This window comes from Desarmillaria tabescens (assembly GCF_030435595.1).
Source record: "Desarmillaria tabescens strain CCBAS 213 chromosome Unknown EV420scaffold_164, whole genome shotgun sequence".
Taxonomy (NCBI): Eukaryota; Fungi; Basidiomycota; class Agaricomycetes; order Agaricales; family Physalacriaceae; genus Desarmillaria; species Desarmillaria tabescens.
Window position 1 is genome coordinate 1759 of NW_026848463.1, and position 19707 is coordinate 21465.

Consider the following 19707-nt stretch of genomic DNA (forward strand, 5'->3'; position numbering starts at 1 on the left):
TTGTAGCTTAGTTAGTAAGATAAAAACTTTGAGTATATACATGATAATTCATGGTGGTGTGGGTAAGGTCTGGTGACTGGACAAAGGTTGATGCACCAACAGTTGTTGGCTTGATCTGCCAACAATTACATGATGGCAGGATAATCCTTCTGAGAGGAGGGTTGGGGGAACAGAGGCCGGGGAGTACAGTTGGAACAAATGGGGCTGTAACATCTATGGTCTGTAGCTTTCAGAAAGTGTGAGGAGGGATGTAGGTGTTGTGCTGGTGCTAATGTGCCAGTCAAAAAGGTTTGTCATAATGGGGGTGTTGGTTTGGCCAAAGAGGGGTGGCAAGGCATAGACACTAAGAGTGTTGGCATGGATGATGACAATGGAGGTTGGGGAAAAGATGATATGTTTGCAATTGTTGTCCTGTGAGTGTAAGAAATGAATATGCATGATTTGAACAGCTACAGAATGGTTACCTGTATATCGCCTCTGTCATTGAGGTAGTCCCACTCCTCTGCCTTCCAGTTGTAGAGCAATGTTTTGGAAATGTCATCACTGAAAGCTACAATATCACCATTCAGGCTGACTGGGTGGAAATTGACATTGATGTCATGGATTTCATGCAAGGTTCCATTGTTGTTGAGATGGAGGAACAAAATTTGTTCAGATCTACACAAGTCAGCGATGGGTCCCAGTAATCAGAGAAACAAGAACTTACCCATCCAATGTGACCACAATGCTCACTTCAGACTCAGGGTCTTTATTAAGAATTATCTCAGTGAATGGCTTCTCATCTTTGGGTGACCACTCTGAGCACTTGTGCATGCATGTGATATCCCAGACCATCAGCACCTTCTTGGTCCTACATGATACTATCAGAATCCACTTGTGTTGCTATCCTGGTATGAATTTGATATCATTTATAGGCAAGCCAGTGAATTTTATCTCACTCATGGGGGTCAGAGGAGAGTCTGTGAGCCATTGAGACACAAGTTGGTAGGAATGACATGTGTGCTGTTCAAGATTGGTGTCATCAATGGGACAGGGGTAATCATTGGAGAGAATGTTGAGTTTGAATGCATTGATCCATACAATCTCTAGCCTTGTGAGTGCATTAAACCGAGTACAAGTCTTTTCACAAGGAGCAGGTAAGAGCACTGATCTTGGAGAGAAGTAACTATACCCACCTGATGGAGAAGCAGAATATCAGGGATAGAGAGAAATGTGATGGCATAGATCAACAGGTCATCAGGCAGGTTGTTGAGAGTGATGGTCATTGAACAAGAAGGTTATGGGCTGAGAGGCTTCCAATTTCCCATGACTAATATATCCAATTCTTCTTGATATAAAACACTGATGCCCTCACATCAAGCATCCAAAAATGCCAGGGTTGTTAAATCACAGCAACAGCCAAGGATTGAGGCTCTGAGATATGACCCATTTTTTCACCCTGATAACTGGCCTTATTTCTGCACAAGCTATACCATCTACTATTGATCTGCTGTGGAAACCATATAGCTATTAGAGCAGTAATTATTATTAAAATACTTCCCTTCTAAATACTCTGTGATCTCTATCGTGACAGCCTTGGATGATCTCTCCAGTTTGAGTTTGAAGAACAGATACCAAAGTTTCCATTGGGTGGGCAGGGAATAATGGCAGTGTTCTTTCTCTGATATCCTACTATATGGACCACTGAGCAATATGCCACTTTCCACTGAACTTTTTAGTTTAAATAGAAAGGAATGTAAGATGACAGTGCTACAAATCTTACCTATGGTGCATCCATACCAGATGTTTCCTGAGCTCTCATAGTAGCCATAGTATAGGATTCTTAATGGTCCAGCAAAGTATATCTCTGCACAATCAACTGGCATTTTTTCTTCATTTGCCAGACTATTGCAAGCTGAAGCCCTGATTGCCTTATTCCTTCGGAATACAGCCAAATACCTTGGCAATATCATAACATAAATGTCCCCCAGTGTTGTTTCTTAACAAATAGGACAGTCTACATTTTACTCCAGGTTCTGATTATCCACTCCTCTGATCTATGATGATCAATAGTATAGTATATCTTTCTCATTAACAAAAGTGATAACGTGGATGTGCCCAATTCAATACTGAAGTCCTTTCCTGAGCTACACCAGGGTCCATAGAAAGATGAATCAGCAGAAGCTTGTACATATAGCATACTGTCTCACCTTCTTCACAAAAACCCTGGATTGAAATCAAAACAGAGAACAAAATCAACATTTCATGACAGAATAGTGATGAGCTGACCTGCAGAATCAAACCATGGGCAGCTTGCTTGATTTATGGTCCGTTGATCTAAATCAGCTGGTAGATCTGAGGGTTGTATCCTCATCACAGTGAGGATATATTCACTTGGACAAAGTAGCTTTACCTATGTGCTACAAAAAACTAAGAGGAGTTCCTGATTGCAACAAGCCTGAACCATCGCACCCCCTGGATGGTCCCCCACCCATTAAGCTTGGCTTTGAACTCTACAACCTTGTGCAGGGAGAAAAAAATACAGAGAAGGCTCATGACTACAGCCGCAGAACAAGGGTGCAAAATGATCCACTTTGAATGGCATCTTCAGCATTTGAATCATGGTGCCATATTACACAGCACACATAGAATCAAGGAACGATGGAGGAGACTCTTTCTAAGTTCTATTACCATTGGTCAGCATGCTCCATAAAGTCAGGACTGGAGGTAAAACTGAATTTGAGAAGTAAGGTATACAGGGGGAGTCTAACAAAACAAAGTAGCAATAATGTGATGCCCCAATCATGAGACGGGCTGAGGGAGGAGCCATCGTAAGGGTCCAAGTGGATACATAAGAATGCTGACTCCAGAGATCATAACGAATATCATGGATGGGTGAACAATTGGTAAAGCCACAACTTTGTCTGAGGTACCATAAACTTCCAGATACAGATAAGAAGAACAAGAAGGTACAAAAAAGAAGCACATGTAGGACAGCCAACCCTTCAACCAGGACTCAAACCCAGGCAGTAAGCAGTACAGGATGAGACCCACAGCATCATGAAGGATTATTTTGGTCATCTTCTATAGTGATACATAAATAGAAAGGGAGACACATGGGTCTTGTAAGGAAAATACAACTAAAACTGAAAGCAAAATATGATGGGTATGCCAAGCAAGAGGATGTGACCCAAACATGACTAATTTGACTTCATCTGTGATATTTCCAGAGCTCACCATTGCATAAGAACTCTAACAAGATGATACAAAGACATCGCAGAATATGCACATAATCCTCTAACCAGGACTCAAACCCAGACAATTGACATGCCAAGACCACAGCATCACCAAGGATTACTTGAACTGCCATTTACAGTTTCCCTTATAGCGATACTCATTGCAGAAACTAGCCACCCATAAGAATCACACAAATAGTCAGACAGTAGAAAGGCAGATAGCTTAGTAGTGAAAATACAATTACTTCCATGAAGGTTGGATGTGCAGAATCAAGCTTGGGCTCATGTGCAAGGAAGAAAAAGTTTATTTTATATCTTAACCCTTCCAAAGAGATTCAAACCCTGGTTTTTGACATCACACCTTGTATGTCAGGAGGACATGTATTTGGACTACAACTGGACAACAGTAATCTTCCCAAACCCCAACCTGAGGGCGATTCTCCTGAGCTCTTCATCATAATCCAATGTGGTCCAGTTAGTCAACAGGTTCAAGCATACCTTGCAAACACAGGGTTCAGCAGTGGAGTTGAGTGGACCAGGGAATAGGGCAGCCATGAGTGTCCCACACCATCATGTTTCTCCCAGTGGGAGGCTATCACATGGTCATGGGGCCATATCCATACAGCAGTCTCATGTTTCCTGAGGATGATGTCAGTGCAACAAGGTGCACCATGCTGGGAGAGTATTTGGCTGGTGAGGGTTGGTGGGAAGGAAGAGAGAGAATAGTGTTTGAATGAGTTGAGTTCTGGTGCCCAGGGGTTATCACTCTCAGAGCGGATGAGGATTGAGGTGGGTGTTGCACTGGCACTGTTGATCCAGCTGAAGGAGTAGGAGGTAATGGGAGAGTGTGTTTGTCCATGGAGGAAGGGCAGGGTAGTGTACAGGGTTGATGGAGTGTGTGCAGATGATGAGAATGGTTAGCACAGTGAAGATGACTTGGATGCAGTAGTTGTACTATGATTCAAGATAAATAAGTGATAAACAGATCAGTTAGCAAATGGTTACCTGCATGTTGCCTCCTTCATTGAGGTAGGCCTGCTCATCTGTCCTCCAATTATAGATCAATGTCTTGGACAAGTCATCGCTGAGAGCTATGATATCACCAGTGAAGGTAACAGGGCAGAGGTCAATGTTGAATGAGTGAATTTCATCCATCCTTCCATCATCATCCAGATGCAGGAGCACAATCCTCTCTGATCCACACCAGTTAGCAATGTGTCATCAGAATAACAAACACTCACCCATCCAACACCACAGCCATACTCACCTCAGACTCTGTATCCATGTTCAGCTTCATCCAGTAAACAGCATGCCTCTTGGTGACCACTCTGAACACTTGAACCCATGCAAGATATCCCAGATTGTAAGCACCAACCAGATCCTTTTCTATATGATCAGCAACCACTTGTGCTGTCAGCCTGGTATGAATTTGATTTCCCATACGGGTGACCCAATGAAACTCGTCTCACTCTGGCATGAGAGGAGAGTCTGCAAGCCATTGAGATGTGAGTCGGTACATGTGAAGCATGCATTGTTCAAGATCTGTGTCATCAATGGGAGCGGGGTAGTCATTGGAGAGAATGTTGAATTTGAATGCATTGATCCATATGATCTCTGTTATGATTATGGCTAATTCCAACTAAGTACAAAGCAGTAGTACTTAATAAAAATCCATGCCAAAGAGAATGAAGAATATAATGAGTTCAACTTTACCAAGAAGTCTCCAACCAAGAGTTAGCAAGTGCTAGGCATCACTAAAGAGATCCGAAAAGTGCTTGGCATAGTCGGTAAGCAAGACATTCAGCAAGCACTTGGTGTAACCAACATCTGTATTTAAGTTCACACTGGGTTGAGGAATTTAAGAAGTAAAATTAGATGCCCCTCAGGTGTACTACGATACTCAGTATAAATATTCTACTAGATGAATGTTCTGGAAGGTGAATAGCTAAAGAATATACAAGAAGAGTATCGAAGGAAAGCAAAAGAAAGCAAAAGAAAATGGAAGAAATCTCTATAGCCTATGTGATGTTTTGTACAGTAAGCAGTCGGTGAGTGTTGACTAATGACAGATACCTAATATCCATAACAATCTCTAGTCTTGTGAGTGTGTTGAACTGGGTACATGTCTGTCTTTATTAGGATCTAGGATCTAGGATCATTGAGCTAGGAAATATTCACTTGTCAGAGGAGAAGAATGTCAGGAATGGAAAGAAATGCAATGATGTAGATCAGTACATCATCAGGTAAGTTGTAGAGTGCATTGTTCATGGACATTGTAGTCCAAGGTAACTATGGTTATGAGCTGAATAAACCAGTGACTAAGCCATTCCCACTGCTTGCCTATGGCATTTCCAGAGACTTTGATTCTTCCTGCCGAGGAAAGAACACAAAGTTGGTGCTCCTTGCCAATCCTCGCTTTCTCACAGCTTTCCAAACAACAAATTCAGGCTTGAAGCTTCACTCTGCATGCAGACAAGATATTCCTCTTTAATTTATATGAGAATAAACAATAAGGCCCAAGTAAGGCCTTGGGTTGCAACATAACCATTGACAAGCTGCCTCTTATGTGAATTTAAACTGCAGCAACCGAATCTAAGACAAGTACCACTACCTCAATAATTGACCCTCATATGAGCTGGTATGACAATTTTAAATAAACGTATGTGCTCCCTGCTTTCACACTTCGCATCCCAGAGCAATCTCGTAAAAATGGCCCTTTTACTATCAACTTTGTGTCCCCGAATTTATCCTATGTACAAGGGTAATATCCTAAGTGCTTCTAACGTGCCTCCTCTGCTGAGACTTTATCATATCGGCTCACCATTGCTGTGCAGCGCCATTCAAAGCCAAAAACCGAGGAAATGGCATAAACTGCACCAGGGGGGAATCGAACCCTTTACCATTGTGCCATGTGAGGGATATCGATTTGTAACTCATGAAAAAGCAGGTCTGACTCCAAGAGTTAAGATTTCATCTGCTAACTGAAGCTTCCTGCAATAAAGCTATGGAACCAGGTGTCCACATAAATATCATATCAGCAAAGCACATGTTCAATACAATGGGAGTATATTGTGAGATGGGAGGACAGGGAACGTTAAGAGAGCCTGTAAACATCATAAGTATGGAAGCTGAATATATGTATCAGATGAACCACAGGGTTTCTACGTTTTTGGAATAAACTCAATTTTCGGGGTATGCCTTACCGTGATTTTGTGAGGATATTCCAGCCTCACCATCAGTCATTTCAATGTCAATGAAGCAGAATGTGGGGTGATATATATCGAGGATCCTGCAACCATAAGCTGGAAAAAGTGTGGATGATGGAATACATCATCATATGGTGAAAACCTGCAGGGAACGTAAGTGTTAGCAAACCCGACATAGGTAATAAACAAAGCGACTGAGGAGGAACTTGACCCTGAAGAAATCTGAGGGGTAGAGAATCGTCTGGACAGTGACCATACCTGAATGTCTGTGAAATTGTGAACACCAAATAGCTAAGAACTCATGGATACATACAAATATCTGTATGTTTTGTCCAGTTCAGCGGACACAGAATACACAGCAGGTCCCTATGGCGAAGGTTAGCAATATGAAGGAACTGAAAAACTGACGAACTGTACATCCCTCCCGGTTGTCAGTATCTTTCATGTTCATGCGCATTCATGTTTGAAAGCACGTGATGGTGATAATGCTTCTCTGTAACCATGAATCGCCTTACTGCACTTTGGAAACTGATGTGAAATATAATCCAGCTCTGCTGTTCTATTTCTATCATTGTTTGCATAGTTGAAGAGAGGAGTCAACTAGTGGGTGAGGGCCATCTCATCTGAGTGGCAATTCCGAGTCCTATTTTTGTCAGCCCTTCAGTATACCTATTAGTTGCAATGTCTGTACATGAAAGTATCTGGTACCTTGCTGTTCAGATCTCATCGCATATTAATACCCTCAAGAGGACCTTCCCTCGATGCGTGTCTTCCCTGTATCATACCATCGTTGAACCATACTATGTTATTGGCGTCAACAGATCTGGCTGTAAAATGACTATTGCCAAAGTATACTATGCCTACAAGCTGATACAGGGTGGGACCCTCATTAGTATGGAGCTCGATGCTGATAAGAGCCAAGAAGAAGCCTGTGGTAGAAAGGCAGACATTGCACAAGGCGGAAGAGGAAAATCAACACAATGCACATCAATTAGAACAGCCAAATGCCTGCATGATACGGAGGCATAGAAGGAACATGCACATGGTCAGATAAGCAATGATCGATGCCCACAAGGTCAAGCAATGAAGAAAAGAGGAAGAGGATAACCAGCAACAGAGAAAAAGAAGCAAGAAGAGGGTTTTTTTTTTGCTAAAGAGGACGTGTCGGGTCCGGATTTGAAGAGGAAGACACGTCACACATAAATATCATGTACCCGAAATGAAAATGATCAACACATACAGACATGGGATGTTAAAAAAATGAAAAAAAAAAAAATAAGTATATAGGGCAAATACAGTAGCATTCATGAATGGGATTGTTCATGAAGTACACCATGGATGTCATACGGTCACGAACGAGGCAGTCAGACAGTGACAGGGTGTTTCATTTTCAGCAAGTTGCAATGGATGGGGCAAGGGAGAAGATGACCGCGTCTGAAGATCCAACCAAGCATGAGAGCATGAGGCAAGATCATAACTGCAAAGGAAACATCTGGCAGGACCACGATGGAAGGCACCAACGATAGGGAGGGTAGCAGCCAGGGGGATAGAGAGAGGGGAGAGAATCCCAATGCTTATGGGACAATAATATCAGTCATACAGAGATGAAATGGAAACAGGAATGCTACATACCTGTCCATCATACCCTCATCCTCCTTATGCCAAACCCCACCAACTCTGAACACATTCTGAATAACTCTTGATTCCTCTGCAGCATATAGTACAAAATGGACAGATTCTACAACAAAGACGACACAAGTGAGCGATTATTAGTCAACAAATCGACATCACTCACCATATATCATGCCAGAAAACATAGTAGAATTGCTGACACAAGAGAGAGTCAAAAAAAACAGGATGCACCTATCGAGAGTACTGAAGGTAAGCGTCATCAACTGCTATGAGAGCTGTACTAACCAGGTATGCTAGGACAATGAATTCGTTAAGCCAGCATCCATCAAGAGAGATGACGAGGCAGGGGTATGGAGGATCATCAAGCAGTCTGAAGACGAAGGAACAATGGAAGAAATGGTATTCACTATCACAGGGGCCATATATGCGATGGACCTGCCGCTGGTGGCAAAGGAGACAAGGTGAGATTGAGCCATGACATGTAAGGTCAAATAACACTGACAGCATGCCGGATTAGGGCACAGAAGGAGAAGGTCGGGTTCTTGAGTCAGTCAGTGCAGTTGGTAGGACTGAGCAGCAAAAGCTTTGACGATGCAATGGACGCAATCAGAAGTATGCAAGTCATGGGCGAATGAGAGTTCAGAGACAGAGAGCTCAAACACTGGAAGCCAATGTCGATGAAAGGATTGGACGTTATAGAGTTGTCTAACCGATACTTTAGACTGTGCAACTCCACGAACAACAAGGAAGGCATACCTTTTTCAAATGACGTTGATCTTGCAGGTATACTTGCCAAGATAGCGCAGCAAAAATGGATTCACACTGAAGACAACGAGGTACGATACTACAGAGGAGTGATGGACGAAAGAGGGAAAAAAAGGCCAGCATTCTTTGAATTTGTGTTGTCTTTGTATTTTTATCTTGTCCTGTGCGGACCAGATATGTGACTGATGATGGCTCACAAAGCAGATACGTGTCGACGAAGTTGCAGATATTCCAAGTAGGAGACATAGTGGAAGCGCAATGCTTGATGGTGTTCTTGAGGACAAATGAGGGTACAGCGAGGATGAAGATGATACTGAGGGCCATTGGCCCTTGTCAATTGCGACAACTTGACAGTGAGTAACGGAATATATAAGGACAACATGGGATAATAAAAAAGGTACAGAAAGCAACCACGGAACACAGAAACACGACGAACACGCAATCAGAGACAGGTCGTGTCTAGGAGCGCACTAGTCGAAGGACAAGACACACCTAGCGTCACTGCATCGACTATCAATAACTAAACATCAAGAAGAAAGGAAGGAACACATGAAAGGATGAAGCAGAAGATTGGATTCAAAGAGGAGGAAGATGTTGGTGTGAGGGCCAAAAAGACAAACGGATCGGATGATTATGAGAGAGAGAAGAGGATGATGATGGAACTGTAAAGTAGTGCAGAGAGAACTGTTTGATAGATCAAAGAAAGATAAGAGAAACCAATACTAGACACTTACACTGAATACAATGATGACCAAGATAACCTGGAACAATGATCACGAACAATTTTTTTTTGTATAAAAGAAAAGAAAATAACACAACGAACACATCAAGAGGAGTAGAGAAGAAAAAGAGAAGTAGAAGAGGAACACAAGATGAACGACAAAGCGACGTGGCGAGAGGGAAGATGCCGGGACGGAGAATGCCGACCATGAATAGATAGTTTCCCATGAAAGTCTAGAGGGCACAGAAACGAGGCGAGTCAGCAAACGCCATGATGGATTGATTCCATGAATAGAATTTTCACACGGGGTTTAGCACCTGGATAATAACTGAGTATCCTATATTCATAGGACTCAGAACTCTCCGTGAAGTCAACTTAGTAGATATCATCTACTCAAAAAATGATGGGGCTGCGGTTCATCTCGGACGGTAAGATAGAAAAATGCTGGTCTCATTAAACATCAGAACATCATATCCTCTAAAAGGTGCATGAGGCGCGAAGAGAGGGAACCTAAATCTAGGAGGCTCACTGGATGTGCATCAACTGAATATATCTTTCAGACATCTATATCTCTGTAACGAAACAGCATGGGGTAAGAATTGTTTGTTGTAGCTGAATAGGTGTATTCATCACGGAGCATAGGCCTTGTCATGTTTGGGCTATCTTTCCTTACTGGGACCAGATCATGGATACCTGCAGGAGTTAAGAGTCAGGTTCTATACAAGAACATAAGTGACAGAATCAGCATCTGACCACAAGGGAGAAGTTGTACATAGAATCAGGAGGAATCTACGCGTTTTCAGGTAGGGCACGTGCTTCTGCCTCGAGATTCCCAACCAGCCTCGTTCAACGGAAAATACACCATAGCACATAATACACTTGTGTTTCAAGCGAAGTAACGAGTTGAATCATAAATCCAATCTACAAGGCACATGCATTTCATTTCTTCCCTCTGTCACTTATGACTACTCTTGTTTTTGTATCTTCACCTTGGCACAGCAGGCAGTAATATTTCCTTGCCTTCTCCTTGTTGGTGGACAGTACCTTTAAACAAGGCTGAGTTGGTATCGATTTGGAATCAAGGAGCTGTGAGAAGAAACTCACATTATAATAGGACACAGATTGTACAATGGATCATAGCTTCTTATATGCATGATCACGGAATGAATCAGCGACATCCAGTGCGGAGGACAGATATGAGATGTAACAGGGGGATGATATGGGGATAGATCTGGGCTGGATGGACCCCAGTTGAAACAGAACTACACCAGCCTCGCCTGTTTCAAACTGCGGTTGCCATGACCAGTTGGCTCAAAGTGCAAGTACATAGCTTGTGGTTGTTGTTCTACACCCTAAGAAAGGGTGCTGATGGGTGTAGCATGCCATCCACCAGAGCATTGTAATCTAAGCCAAGGCCCTAAAGGATGAGAAAAAGACAATTCGGAATTCGGAATAGTGTGAATCTTGATTGATTGATTGATTTAATTGAATTGGAAATAACCTCATTTTTTTCCATCACGCATCCTGGTCTTGATGATGGATAGTGCTGTTTCATACAAGGTATGGTCTCTGCGATATGACTAAAGCAGGGTTATATTCTCTCTTCCTATGGAAGAAAGTTATTCATGCTTATGGTCTGGTAAGGAAGCTTGTGAGAGATTCCATTGTTCCCATGTGAGTTCTCTCTCACACCTGATCATTGAACCGAGATCACATTTGGTACCGCTCTGTGTCCTACAATTGATTCAACCACCCAGGCCATCTGTGCATCTGCTCTGATTCCTGATGTTGCCCAGAAGTACTTATAAGATGTTGTCCTGCTGATGTAGGCCTTGTTCTTCCTTCATGGTGATGTCCACCTCAAACTTCTCTGTCATAATACCATCCCTAGCTTCAATGTTAGGAGCTGTTTATTTGGGATCAACCGTTGCATTGGTGTACGCAATTGTTACCTTAACTGATGACTCACCATTAATGACACCACCCATAGTCTATATGGGATAATGATCCTCCAAACGTTTCTCTATTACAAGTGGTATTCAGACGACTGGTGGTTTTATCGCTACTCAGTGCAGATCCCTTATCATAATTTCCTCTCACCAAGATTTCTAACATCGCAATGAATCATCATAGGTTGCAGTTCTCTGGTATGCCTGTCGAAGGTCGCTTGGAAAGCTCCGGGGTTTATATATTTCCCAGGGTCTTTGATACACTGCATGTCGCTCTCAGCACCCATGCCCTATACTTCTACTTAATTGAATCATTCGGAAACTATTTGGGACTTCTAAAAATAGTCTGATGCACTCATTGTTCTATTCCGTCCTTACAATCACTTTGACTAATGGCGGGAATATAGGAGCCTTAAGGTGTGATGAAAAGAAATGTCTCTGATGACTGACTGACCACCTTGCTCGATTAGCTGGTCATCTTGTTCAATGTCCGTCATGATGTTACTTCACAGGATCTAGCTGACTATCCACAGAACCTGGTTATCGTATGTGTCCATATGTATGTCAAGCACCATCTGGAATCTCGGAACTGAAGCTGATTCCCTGCAGCATCTATTCTGTACATTTATGGATGCGTGGGTTTGCTTCCTCTGGTAGCTTCCTCACTGTCTCACTGCTAATGTGAACTGTAGTTGGACGTCACTTTCATCATATAGTTCCATGGTTTATTGTATGTCTATTTATTTCATCTTAAGGACTCACCACTCATATGAAGGTTATTTCAGATACTCGTCATTTTGGGGAGCTGTGGTATGTTCTTCAAAGCTGATAACTGTGCTTCTCTGGAGTTCATATGATCTTTCAGCTGCTGCAACCCGTATGTATTAGAACCATTTACTTCCTACAGTCTCTGACATGACCAGCACAGTGTTAAGCCATGACGTGTAAGGAGTATCCTTGATCCAGACATTCTCATCAGCTCAGTTCCCTGGCATGGTTATAGTTATATGATCTCGGATTTTTCCCAACTCCACGATATCTAAGTAAGTATGTCTCATGAATGTTTCTGTGTAGCTTATATTAAGAGATTCACATAGTGAACAATTGACAGCACTCTAGCTACTGCTGCCACACTCGACATAATCATTACCCTTGCTATGTGCTATTACCTGCTGAAAAGCAGGGCAACTACGATGTTTTCCAGGCATGTCCTAATATTCCCTCTGGGGTCAATTTCTTATGAGAGCATTTAAATTTAGCACCATGGCAAAACTCATTGTTATCATTCGGTTTATCCTCATTTCCGGACTCGCAACAACATACATGAGCTCTGATTTCTCTTTTGATGATCATTTACTAAGACAAATATAGTGCATGTTCATTGATAATTCTCATAACAGTACGTGGAGCATCTGCATAGGTTCAGGACAACACATCTGAAGATGCATATGTAACAGTTTCTTGCCTCACTGAATACCTTGATCTTTGCAGGGTTTGTATTAATAATACCAAAATGTTCGTCTCTGTCCTTTCTTATCGTCCTTCAACCTACCTGACATTGAACTATCATTGACAGTGTATATTAATTCCTTACTGACAATGTGAGTAGACTATATCGTGGTGTAGATTTAATTGATTACTACTTAGGTTCAATGCACAGGATGTAAAAGAGAAACAAGGAGGTTCAAGCTCAGGCTCACTGCCTCATGGAATATTCAAAGTTCACGATGAAGAAAGGGTATGTGCGTGACTGTGTCCTATCAAAAAACTGAGTATGAATGACTATGCAGATTATCAACACAATCCTGCTTTCTAATATTGGCCTGGGTATGCAGACGTTGGATGAATCAGCTCATGATCAATCGAAGTTGGAGCTACAGTTTCATAGTTCGGAGTAGTATCATTGAAAGAACTCAAATTCATATAGGTAGATTTATGATGATACTGAAATGACACAGATGTACTTTGGATACAGGTGATATAAGCAATAAAAAGTTATTGCGGTCATGATCGCACATCCTTCGAATGGGATTCGAACCCTCAGCAGACCTTCCACACAGTGCGTCACAGAGGCTTTTTCTTATGTCCCTATCTTCACTGGAAACAGCGTGTATGACAGAAACGAGTATGGTCTGTACATCCTGTTCTGATGCACGTTGAGCTCCTTAATCATAGCTGCCCGAGTATGGAATAAAAAGAAGGAACGAGAACTTGAGACACAAATTTCAACACCATGAAGGATTTCTGTGGCCTTTGCTGGTAGTTTCTTTTATGTTTATTTCCATATCACGGAGAAGATGCAGTAGAAAGATACTGCCTGGAAAGGATGTAGGTTATAATAAAAGCCTGATAACCTCTACAGTGCATGGGGATGTGGAAGCAAAAGCTCAATCTCTATTTCTTCAATGTGCATTAGTTAGCTGCACTACAAAAATGTTTGCCTTCGACAACTAAGTCCTTCGGAAGGGATTCGAACCCTGACAGCAGGCATAACACTGCCATTGGCCCATTACATCGCCATCCAGTCATTGAGCGTGATCAAGAATACCTCATGAACAGAATTGCACTGTGGAGTTGAAAGAGCTGGGGACTACTGTTGGAATTACTGTGGCTATATGAGCTATCGGAATCAACCAGCTCCGAACCCATTACATACCATACCTGCAGTTTTCTTTTCTTTACCGTTTACCACCATGTCGACATACTAGGTATAAACGAGTTGCTCATTTTCGTTCCCTCCTGTGCTCGAATTTCAACAACTACTTGATTCTGACATTGGTTACTTTGTTTGAAGAGCCACTGTGTTATCAAGCATTAAGCTTTGACGTTTTGACATTAGACCCTCCTGCGAGTATCTGAGCTTGTAGATCCCGATGGTGGGTATGTCTACGCCGTCTGATACATGTATTCTTTTCACAAGCATCCTTATATGCATTGGCACCAACCCTTGAATGTTGATTTCACAATAAATTTAGTTCCTTCGACTGTGACTTGATAAATTACCTGGTCCATCTCATGTTGAAGCTAGTGCTGACAAGCCATCCATGCATTTTGTAATGTGCTGACTGGACCAAAAGTGACAGCGTGAGTGGTGTTTTCATGACGCTTTGGAACATTCTTCACCACCTTCATCGTGGAATGTACAGGGAAGTGCATAAACCCTAAGTCGAAAGCACCAAATTCTCGCTCCGACAAACCAAGCCCACGTTTGATTCTGACAAGGAAATGGGAAAGATCATACTCGAATCTGGAGGTAACGTTGTTGCGCTGTAATCAGAACTGGGAATACACAGATCATACTCGCTTCATTTGGACAGAACCACCAACCACCCAGGAAAGAGCCTTTGGGACATCACGAGGTATGCTCAAATCACACCTTAATCATTTAATTAAAGCTGAGCATATGCCCTTCGTGACACACTCAGTACATGACATTTAACATACGGGGTTCGAATCCCTTTCGAAGGATAAGGATTTTGATGTTATGCACTGTTTTTTCTTCCCTGCTATCCACACGAGTTCAAAGTCATCGGCAAGCACCATGTCTAGCTTGGTGGTATACTCAAATCAATACCTGCCCGATTTTGGTAGGCTTGTCCCAGTTGTCCTTGAAGTCGGAGCCTGTTAAGATTCAGCTGTAGGACACCTCCATGGCACAGTGGATACGACTTGGAGTATGCTTTGGGTTCGAATCCTGACAGAAAAATGGAGTATCATTGACTTCCCTTTTATCACTCGCATCACGATCAAGTTTATGTATCACTCTTCGTCTCAAGTATGTTTCGTAGGATGCCGAGGGACTGGCACCCCTGAATGAAACTTTTTGTCGACACGACATCCCAATCAAACTTTTCCATTACAGATAACCAATGGTCATACAAACGACCATGTTGGAAGCTTGAGTGCAGTATTTAGTCCCATAGCTCTAATTCTGGCAATGATCTACTATTGGTCCTGACATGGATGCCATTCCCAAACCTCACCTACACACCAGAATCGAGCCGAAATGTTTGCTTGTCTTTCACTACCTCGAAATCAGATTGTTCACCCTCCTAAAAAAAGTCATGATTTTTCAGGATATAGCCCCTCCACGGAGTCGAACCACAGAAAGCTGGAGTACATATTGAGCTACATGGACCTGGGATAAAAGAGTGAATGAGACCTTGAATAACGTAGGGACTCACTAAAGAAAGAAAGAAGCCAAAGGCCAGAAACTGGAAGGGTACAACAGAAGCGAGATCAACTCGACATGGTAATACTCGACACATATTTCCATGCAAGAAGAAAAAACACAGTAATATGAGAAATGCCTCCTTTGGGAAGGGATTTGAACCCTGGAGGTGGACTGAATGTAGCCAATATACCATGAAGGGTATATAAAACCCAGACCTTTCCAACTTTCCAAGCTCTTCATGACGCTGTTCACTCATAGCTAGCATGGACTTGGATAGCAGCATCAGAATTGAGCAGGCAGGGAATACAACTGCAATTAGTGACCAGTGCTTTGTCACTATTACGTTCCTCCATGACAAGGATTGTTTGGGCCGATTCATGCCACGGTTCTACAAGCGTCTGACAGTACAGCAGGATAGCATCTCACTGACGAGAGCTGGGTGGAAGGCCGCGTTCAATGATGAGGGGTTCTCGAGTGCTGCCATTCTCAGAGCAGGTGAGGATGGAGAGAGGGTTGTTGTATGTGGAGGAAGGTGGACTGACTGACCCATGGATCCGAGTGTCATGGAGGCAGAGGTTGGGGCAAGGACAATGTAGTGCAGTAATTGGGGTAGAGTGAATAGCATGCACAATGATTGCAGTGAAGGTGACTTGGGTGCAGTGGTCACTCTGTGAGTGGAGGAGATGAATAAGTGTGCTTAGAAAAGATAGAGCACGCTTACCTGTATGTGGCCTATAGGCACATGCACTGGTCTTCCAAGGTCTCGCTGATGTTGATGTTGATAACAATGAGGGCCTCCACATTCTCTACATTGCCCGCATGGTCAGTCGTCCCCATCAGAGCGACGGGTGCTAACCGATCTGACCATGCCACCACATTAGGACCACCCTGAGCACCCATCTATGCATGCAATACCCCAGACTATCCAGACCGATCTCGTACGTCTAGCACACACTTGTGAATGCGGTCCCAGTTCCCGGAAACATGCGAGTCAGTGAATACAGTCTTGTATCTCGGATAGACCATGTACTGGGTAGTCATCAGAGAGACCAGAAACTCGAAGGGGTTCGTGCATTCCTGTGAGTGTTTGCATTCAGTAACCATGAGCGTATTCAAATGAAATACTCACCTGACGGAGAAGACAGGGAGAGACATGTGATCGTAGACAGGCCCAGCATGATTACGTGCTGGTGTGTTGTGCGTTGGGATCAGCGTGCATGATTCGTCCTTTCTTCATCCATTGGACAGAGGCTGAGGAGAGGCGAGTAATAGTCGACATCGCACAGAAGGAAAGTCTGGTTGATCGCATAACATGTCGAAGGTCCGTGCACAAGTAGAATGATGGCCCAAGCTCCAATTTGCACCTTGCATCTTTCTGCCAACTCAGACCAGGAAGAACGGGCATGCCTATATAGAAACATATGTGCATGCACAGGAAGGCGATGGACGTTCCCCGAGGCATCCTTGATCCCAGAGTAACAACCAGTCGTTGTGAATGGTGCCGGTGAGGTATGACCCTATTCGGAGGGTGTGGCAGCTGACCAATCTTCAAACAGACAACCTTCCCAAACCCTAATCTTCATTATAATCTAATACCACCCAATTGTTCGATGAGAATGAGGACTTGGGTGGTGTGCTGGCGAAGATAGCAGTGTGTTCGACCATGGTGGGGGTCCAGGCATCGGAGGGCTCCACATCAGGAGATGAGGAATGGAGGGAGAGGGAGCTGAGTTCGGATTCCCAGGGTTGTTGTTTGTGAAGCAGATGAGAACGGAGACAGTATCGCATGGGTGCTGTCTTCGGGTGTGCCCGGTAATAGCGAGGGTGGGTGGAGTGCGTACGGACGACGAGGATGGTGGATGGTGTGAGGATGACTTGCATGTAATGGTCGTACTGTGAGTACAGATGAATAAGCGGGTTTAGAATAGTTGCAGGAACCATACCTGCATGTCGCCTATGCTATTGAGGTAGGCATGTTCAATGGCCTTCCAGTTGGGGACAGCATTTTGGAGGGGTCATCACTCAGAGCTAGGTCGTCAGCTGTGAGGTAACTGGGCGGAGGTCGGAGTCGAAGGTAGGGGCTTCATGCAGGGTTCCCTAAGTCATCCAGAGCCAGGAGCACAATCCTCTGCAGCCTACATGAATATTAGCCGTCATTCACTAGATGGATGAATGCATACCCATCCAAGATGCTCGCTTCAGATTTATGTTCCGCATTGAGTTTCAACCCGGTGAACAATGCACTTCTTGGGGACCACTCTGAGGACTGGTACCTGCATCCGATAACCCAGACCGTGAGGACTGACCAGAATTCCCTTAGATATAGGTGGGAGCTGGGAGCCTTGGAGAGTTGCAGATATGGGGGATCTGGAGAAGGTGGTCTCAGGAAGAGGAGAGCCAGTGGGAGGTGGATTGGTAGGCGTGGCGCATGTGGTACTTGAGATCGGCTTCATCACAGGAATTAGGTTAGTTGTTGGAGAGGATGTCGAATTTGAAATCGTTGTGGAGTCCTGTGAGTATGTGGAATCATTTGCACATCTAGGTTCTCACTGTCAGTGATGTGTGCTGGGATGGGGGGGGGGAGGGGCGTCTTACCTGGTGTAGTCATTTCCCGCACTGCCACCCATAAAGCCCACCCAATTAAACTGCAGCATCAACCTCATCACTATTGGCCCTATCCTTTCGTCCCTTCCTATACCACCTACAAAGGAGATGAATCTTCATCATGAAAATATGCACCTGTGAGGGCCAAGGAACGCAAAAGGGAATGTCGATATGTAGCTTGGAGACAAGATATGGTTGATGTTGATCGCCTTGATGAAGGATTTCTCATGTTCTGGCTGGCCTTGAAGCACTGGGCATGGTTATCTAAAAATAAATTCAGTTATCAAGTCCCCAGATGCATAGCAATGTAATGCATATAACTGGTTTGTTTTCATCTCAGTTGGGTCTCCTTCTCACCGACTTGAAGCTACCATGAGTCTGAGGAAGAAGGGAATCACACGTCTCCACTGAGTGAGGGAAGGAAGCAAAGACCGGAGTTACCAAATAAAACCAATCAAATTCACCACATGGAAAATTTCCAATTCTTCCATCTTCTCGTCTCGAGGAATTGCTCCTGCAAAAGTCTTCAATGCATCACTGATCTACTCGGCACCCTGACTCTCACAATAAGTGCAGGATCCCTTGCATTCTTCCGATCTGAGTTTTTTTATACCCGGAGGGGTTATAACTGTAGGGATCCGCACTGTACCTGTATTTATGGAATTATGGGACAGTTCATATGGGTACCGTATAGAGATTTGGAATCCAGAAAAAATATGGGTCTCATATGGGTTCACTCAATATAGGTATTTCTGCCTAAAATTTGCTGTGATCTAGCAGATACTGACCTTATTGTAAGCATGCTGCTTACCACGTCGACATTACTCACTAGATCTCTGGTCATAGATCCTTCGATCGTACTATATTTCATGTCATGTACTTACATATTTAGTGCTAGTTTGGGATACGCCCTCACTTACCTTCTGACCACCACCATCCCCTCCTTCATAGTCGACTACATCCCGTTTTCTCCTTCCTCTTGCTTTCAATATACGCCGTTCCTCGTTAGTCTTGTCCGATTCTCTCAGTGGTCTTGCTCTTCTATAGAGCGAGGTTACACTTTTTTTTTAACAAATGAATGAATGTCAAATCTCGCCAGCCTGTATCTGGGACAAAGGTCTTTAGACCAATGTCTTGCCCACCTTTTGCCAGCACGCATCCCCGAAAACGCCAGATGATGCCTGCACCCACACTGTTGCCAGGTCGAGTGAAATTCGCTCGACAGTCTGTTTTTTGCTGATGTATCTATATCTTGCGGTATAGGTCATGTCGTACCCAACCCCAGATCGCGTTCTTGTAGACCTCAATCTCCCTGCCAGTCTTCTGTTGACATACAAGACAGTATTGCTGAAGAACTCTTCACAACTCCACATGCCAGCCCCATTGCCAGCATTGTCAATCCTCCTCTCCTGCCAATATCCACCTTTCTGTCCTCCTCCAC

The 19707-nt window shown here is 43.6% G+C and overlaps 4 protein-coding genes across 4 annotated transcripts; 2 read left to right on the forward strand and 2 right to left on the reverse strand.

Moving 5' to 3' along the window:
* Nucleotides 1-213: 213 nt before the first annotated feature.
* EV420DRAFT_1488274 (uncharacterized protein) lies at nt 214-834 on the reverse strand (the record flags this gene model as incomplete). Its single annotated transcript, XM_060470600.1, has 3 exons — nt 214-411; nt 465-657; nt 707-834. The coding sequence occupies 3 exons, from the start codon at nt 832-834 to the stop codon at nt 214-216; spliced, it is 519 nt and encodes a 172-aa protein (XP_060321851.1).
* Nucleotides 835-3983: 3149 nt separating this feature from the next.
* On the reverse strand, nt 3984-4734 carry EV420DRAFT_1488275 (uncharacterized protein; the record flags this gene model as incomplete). Its single annotated transcript, XM_060470601.1, has 4 exons — nt 3984-4169; nt 4221-4406; nt 4483-4633; nt 4685-4734. 4 exons carry the CDS (start codon nt 4732-4734, stop codon nt 3984-3986), a joined length of 573 nt encoding a protein of 190 aa, XP_060321852.1.
* A 3414-nt stretch (nt 4735-8148) lies between these two features.
* Nucleotides 8149-9106, forward strand: EV420DRAFT_1488276 (uncharacterized protein; the record flags this gene model as incomplete). Its single annotated transcript, XM_060470602.1, has 6 exons — nt 8149-8179; nt 8232-8302; nt 8351-8514; nt 8571-8603; nt 8775-8889; nt 9023-9106. The coding sequence occupies 6 exons, from the start codon at nt 8149-8151 to the stop codon at nt 9104-9106; spliced, it is 498 nt and encodes a 165-aa protein (XP_060321853.1).
* A 6819-nt stretch (nt 9107-15925) lies between these two features.
* EV420DRAFT_1488277 (uncharacterized protein) lies at nt 15926-18391 on the forward strand (the record flags this gene model as incomplete). The annotated part of the gene is made up of 13 exons (XM_060470603.1): nt 15926-16157; nt 16303-16332; nt 16423-16484; nt 16544-16600; nt 16684-16741; nt 16875-16983; nt 17098-17137; nt 17278-17413; nt 17482-17557; nt 17827-17956; nt 17989-18077; nt 18128-18174; nt 18219-18391. The coding sequence occupies 13 exons, from the start codon at nt 15926-15928 to the stop codon at nt 18389-18391; spliced, it is 1239 nt and encodes a 412-aa protein (XP_060321854.1).
* Nucleotides 18392-19707: the final 1316 nt, after the last annotated feature.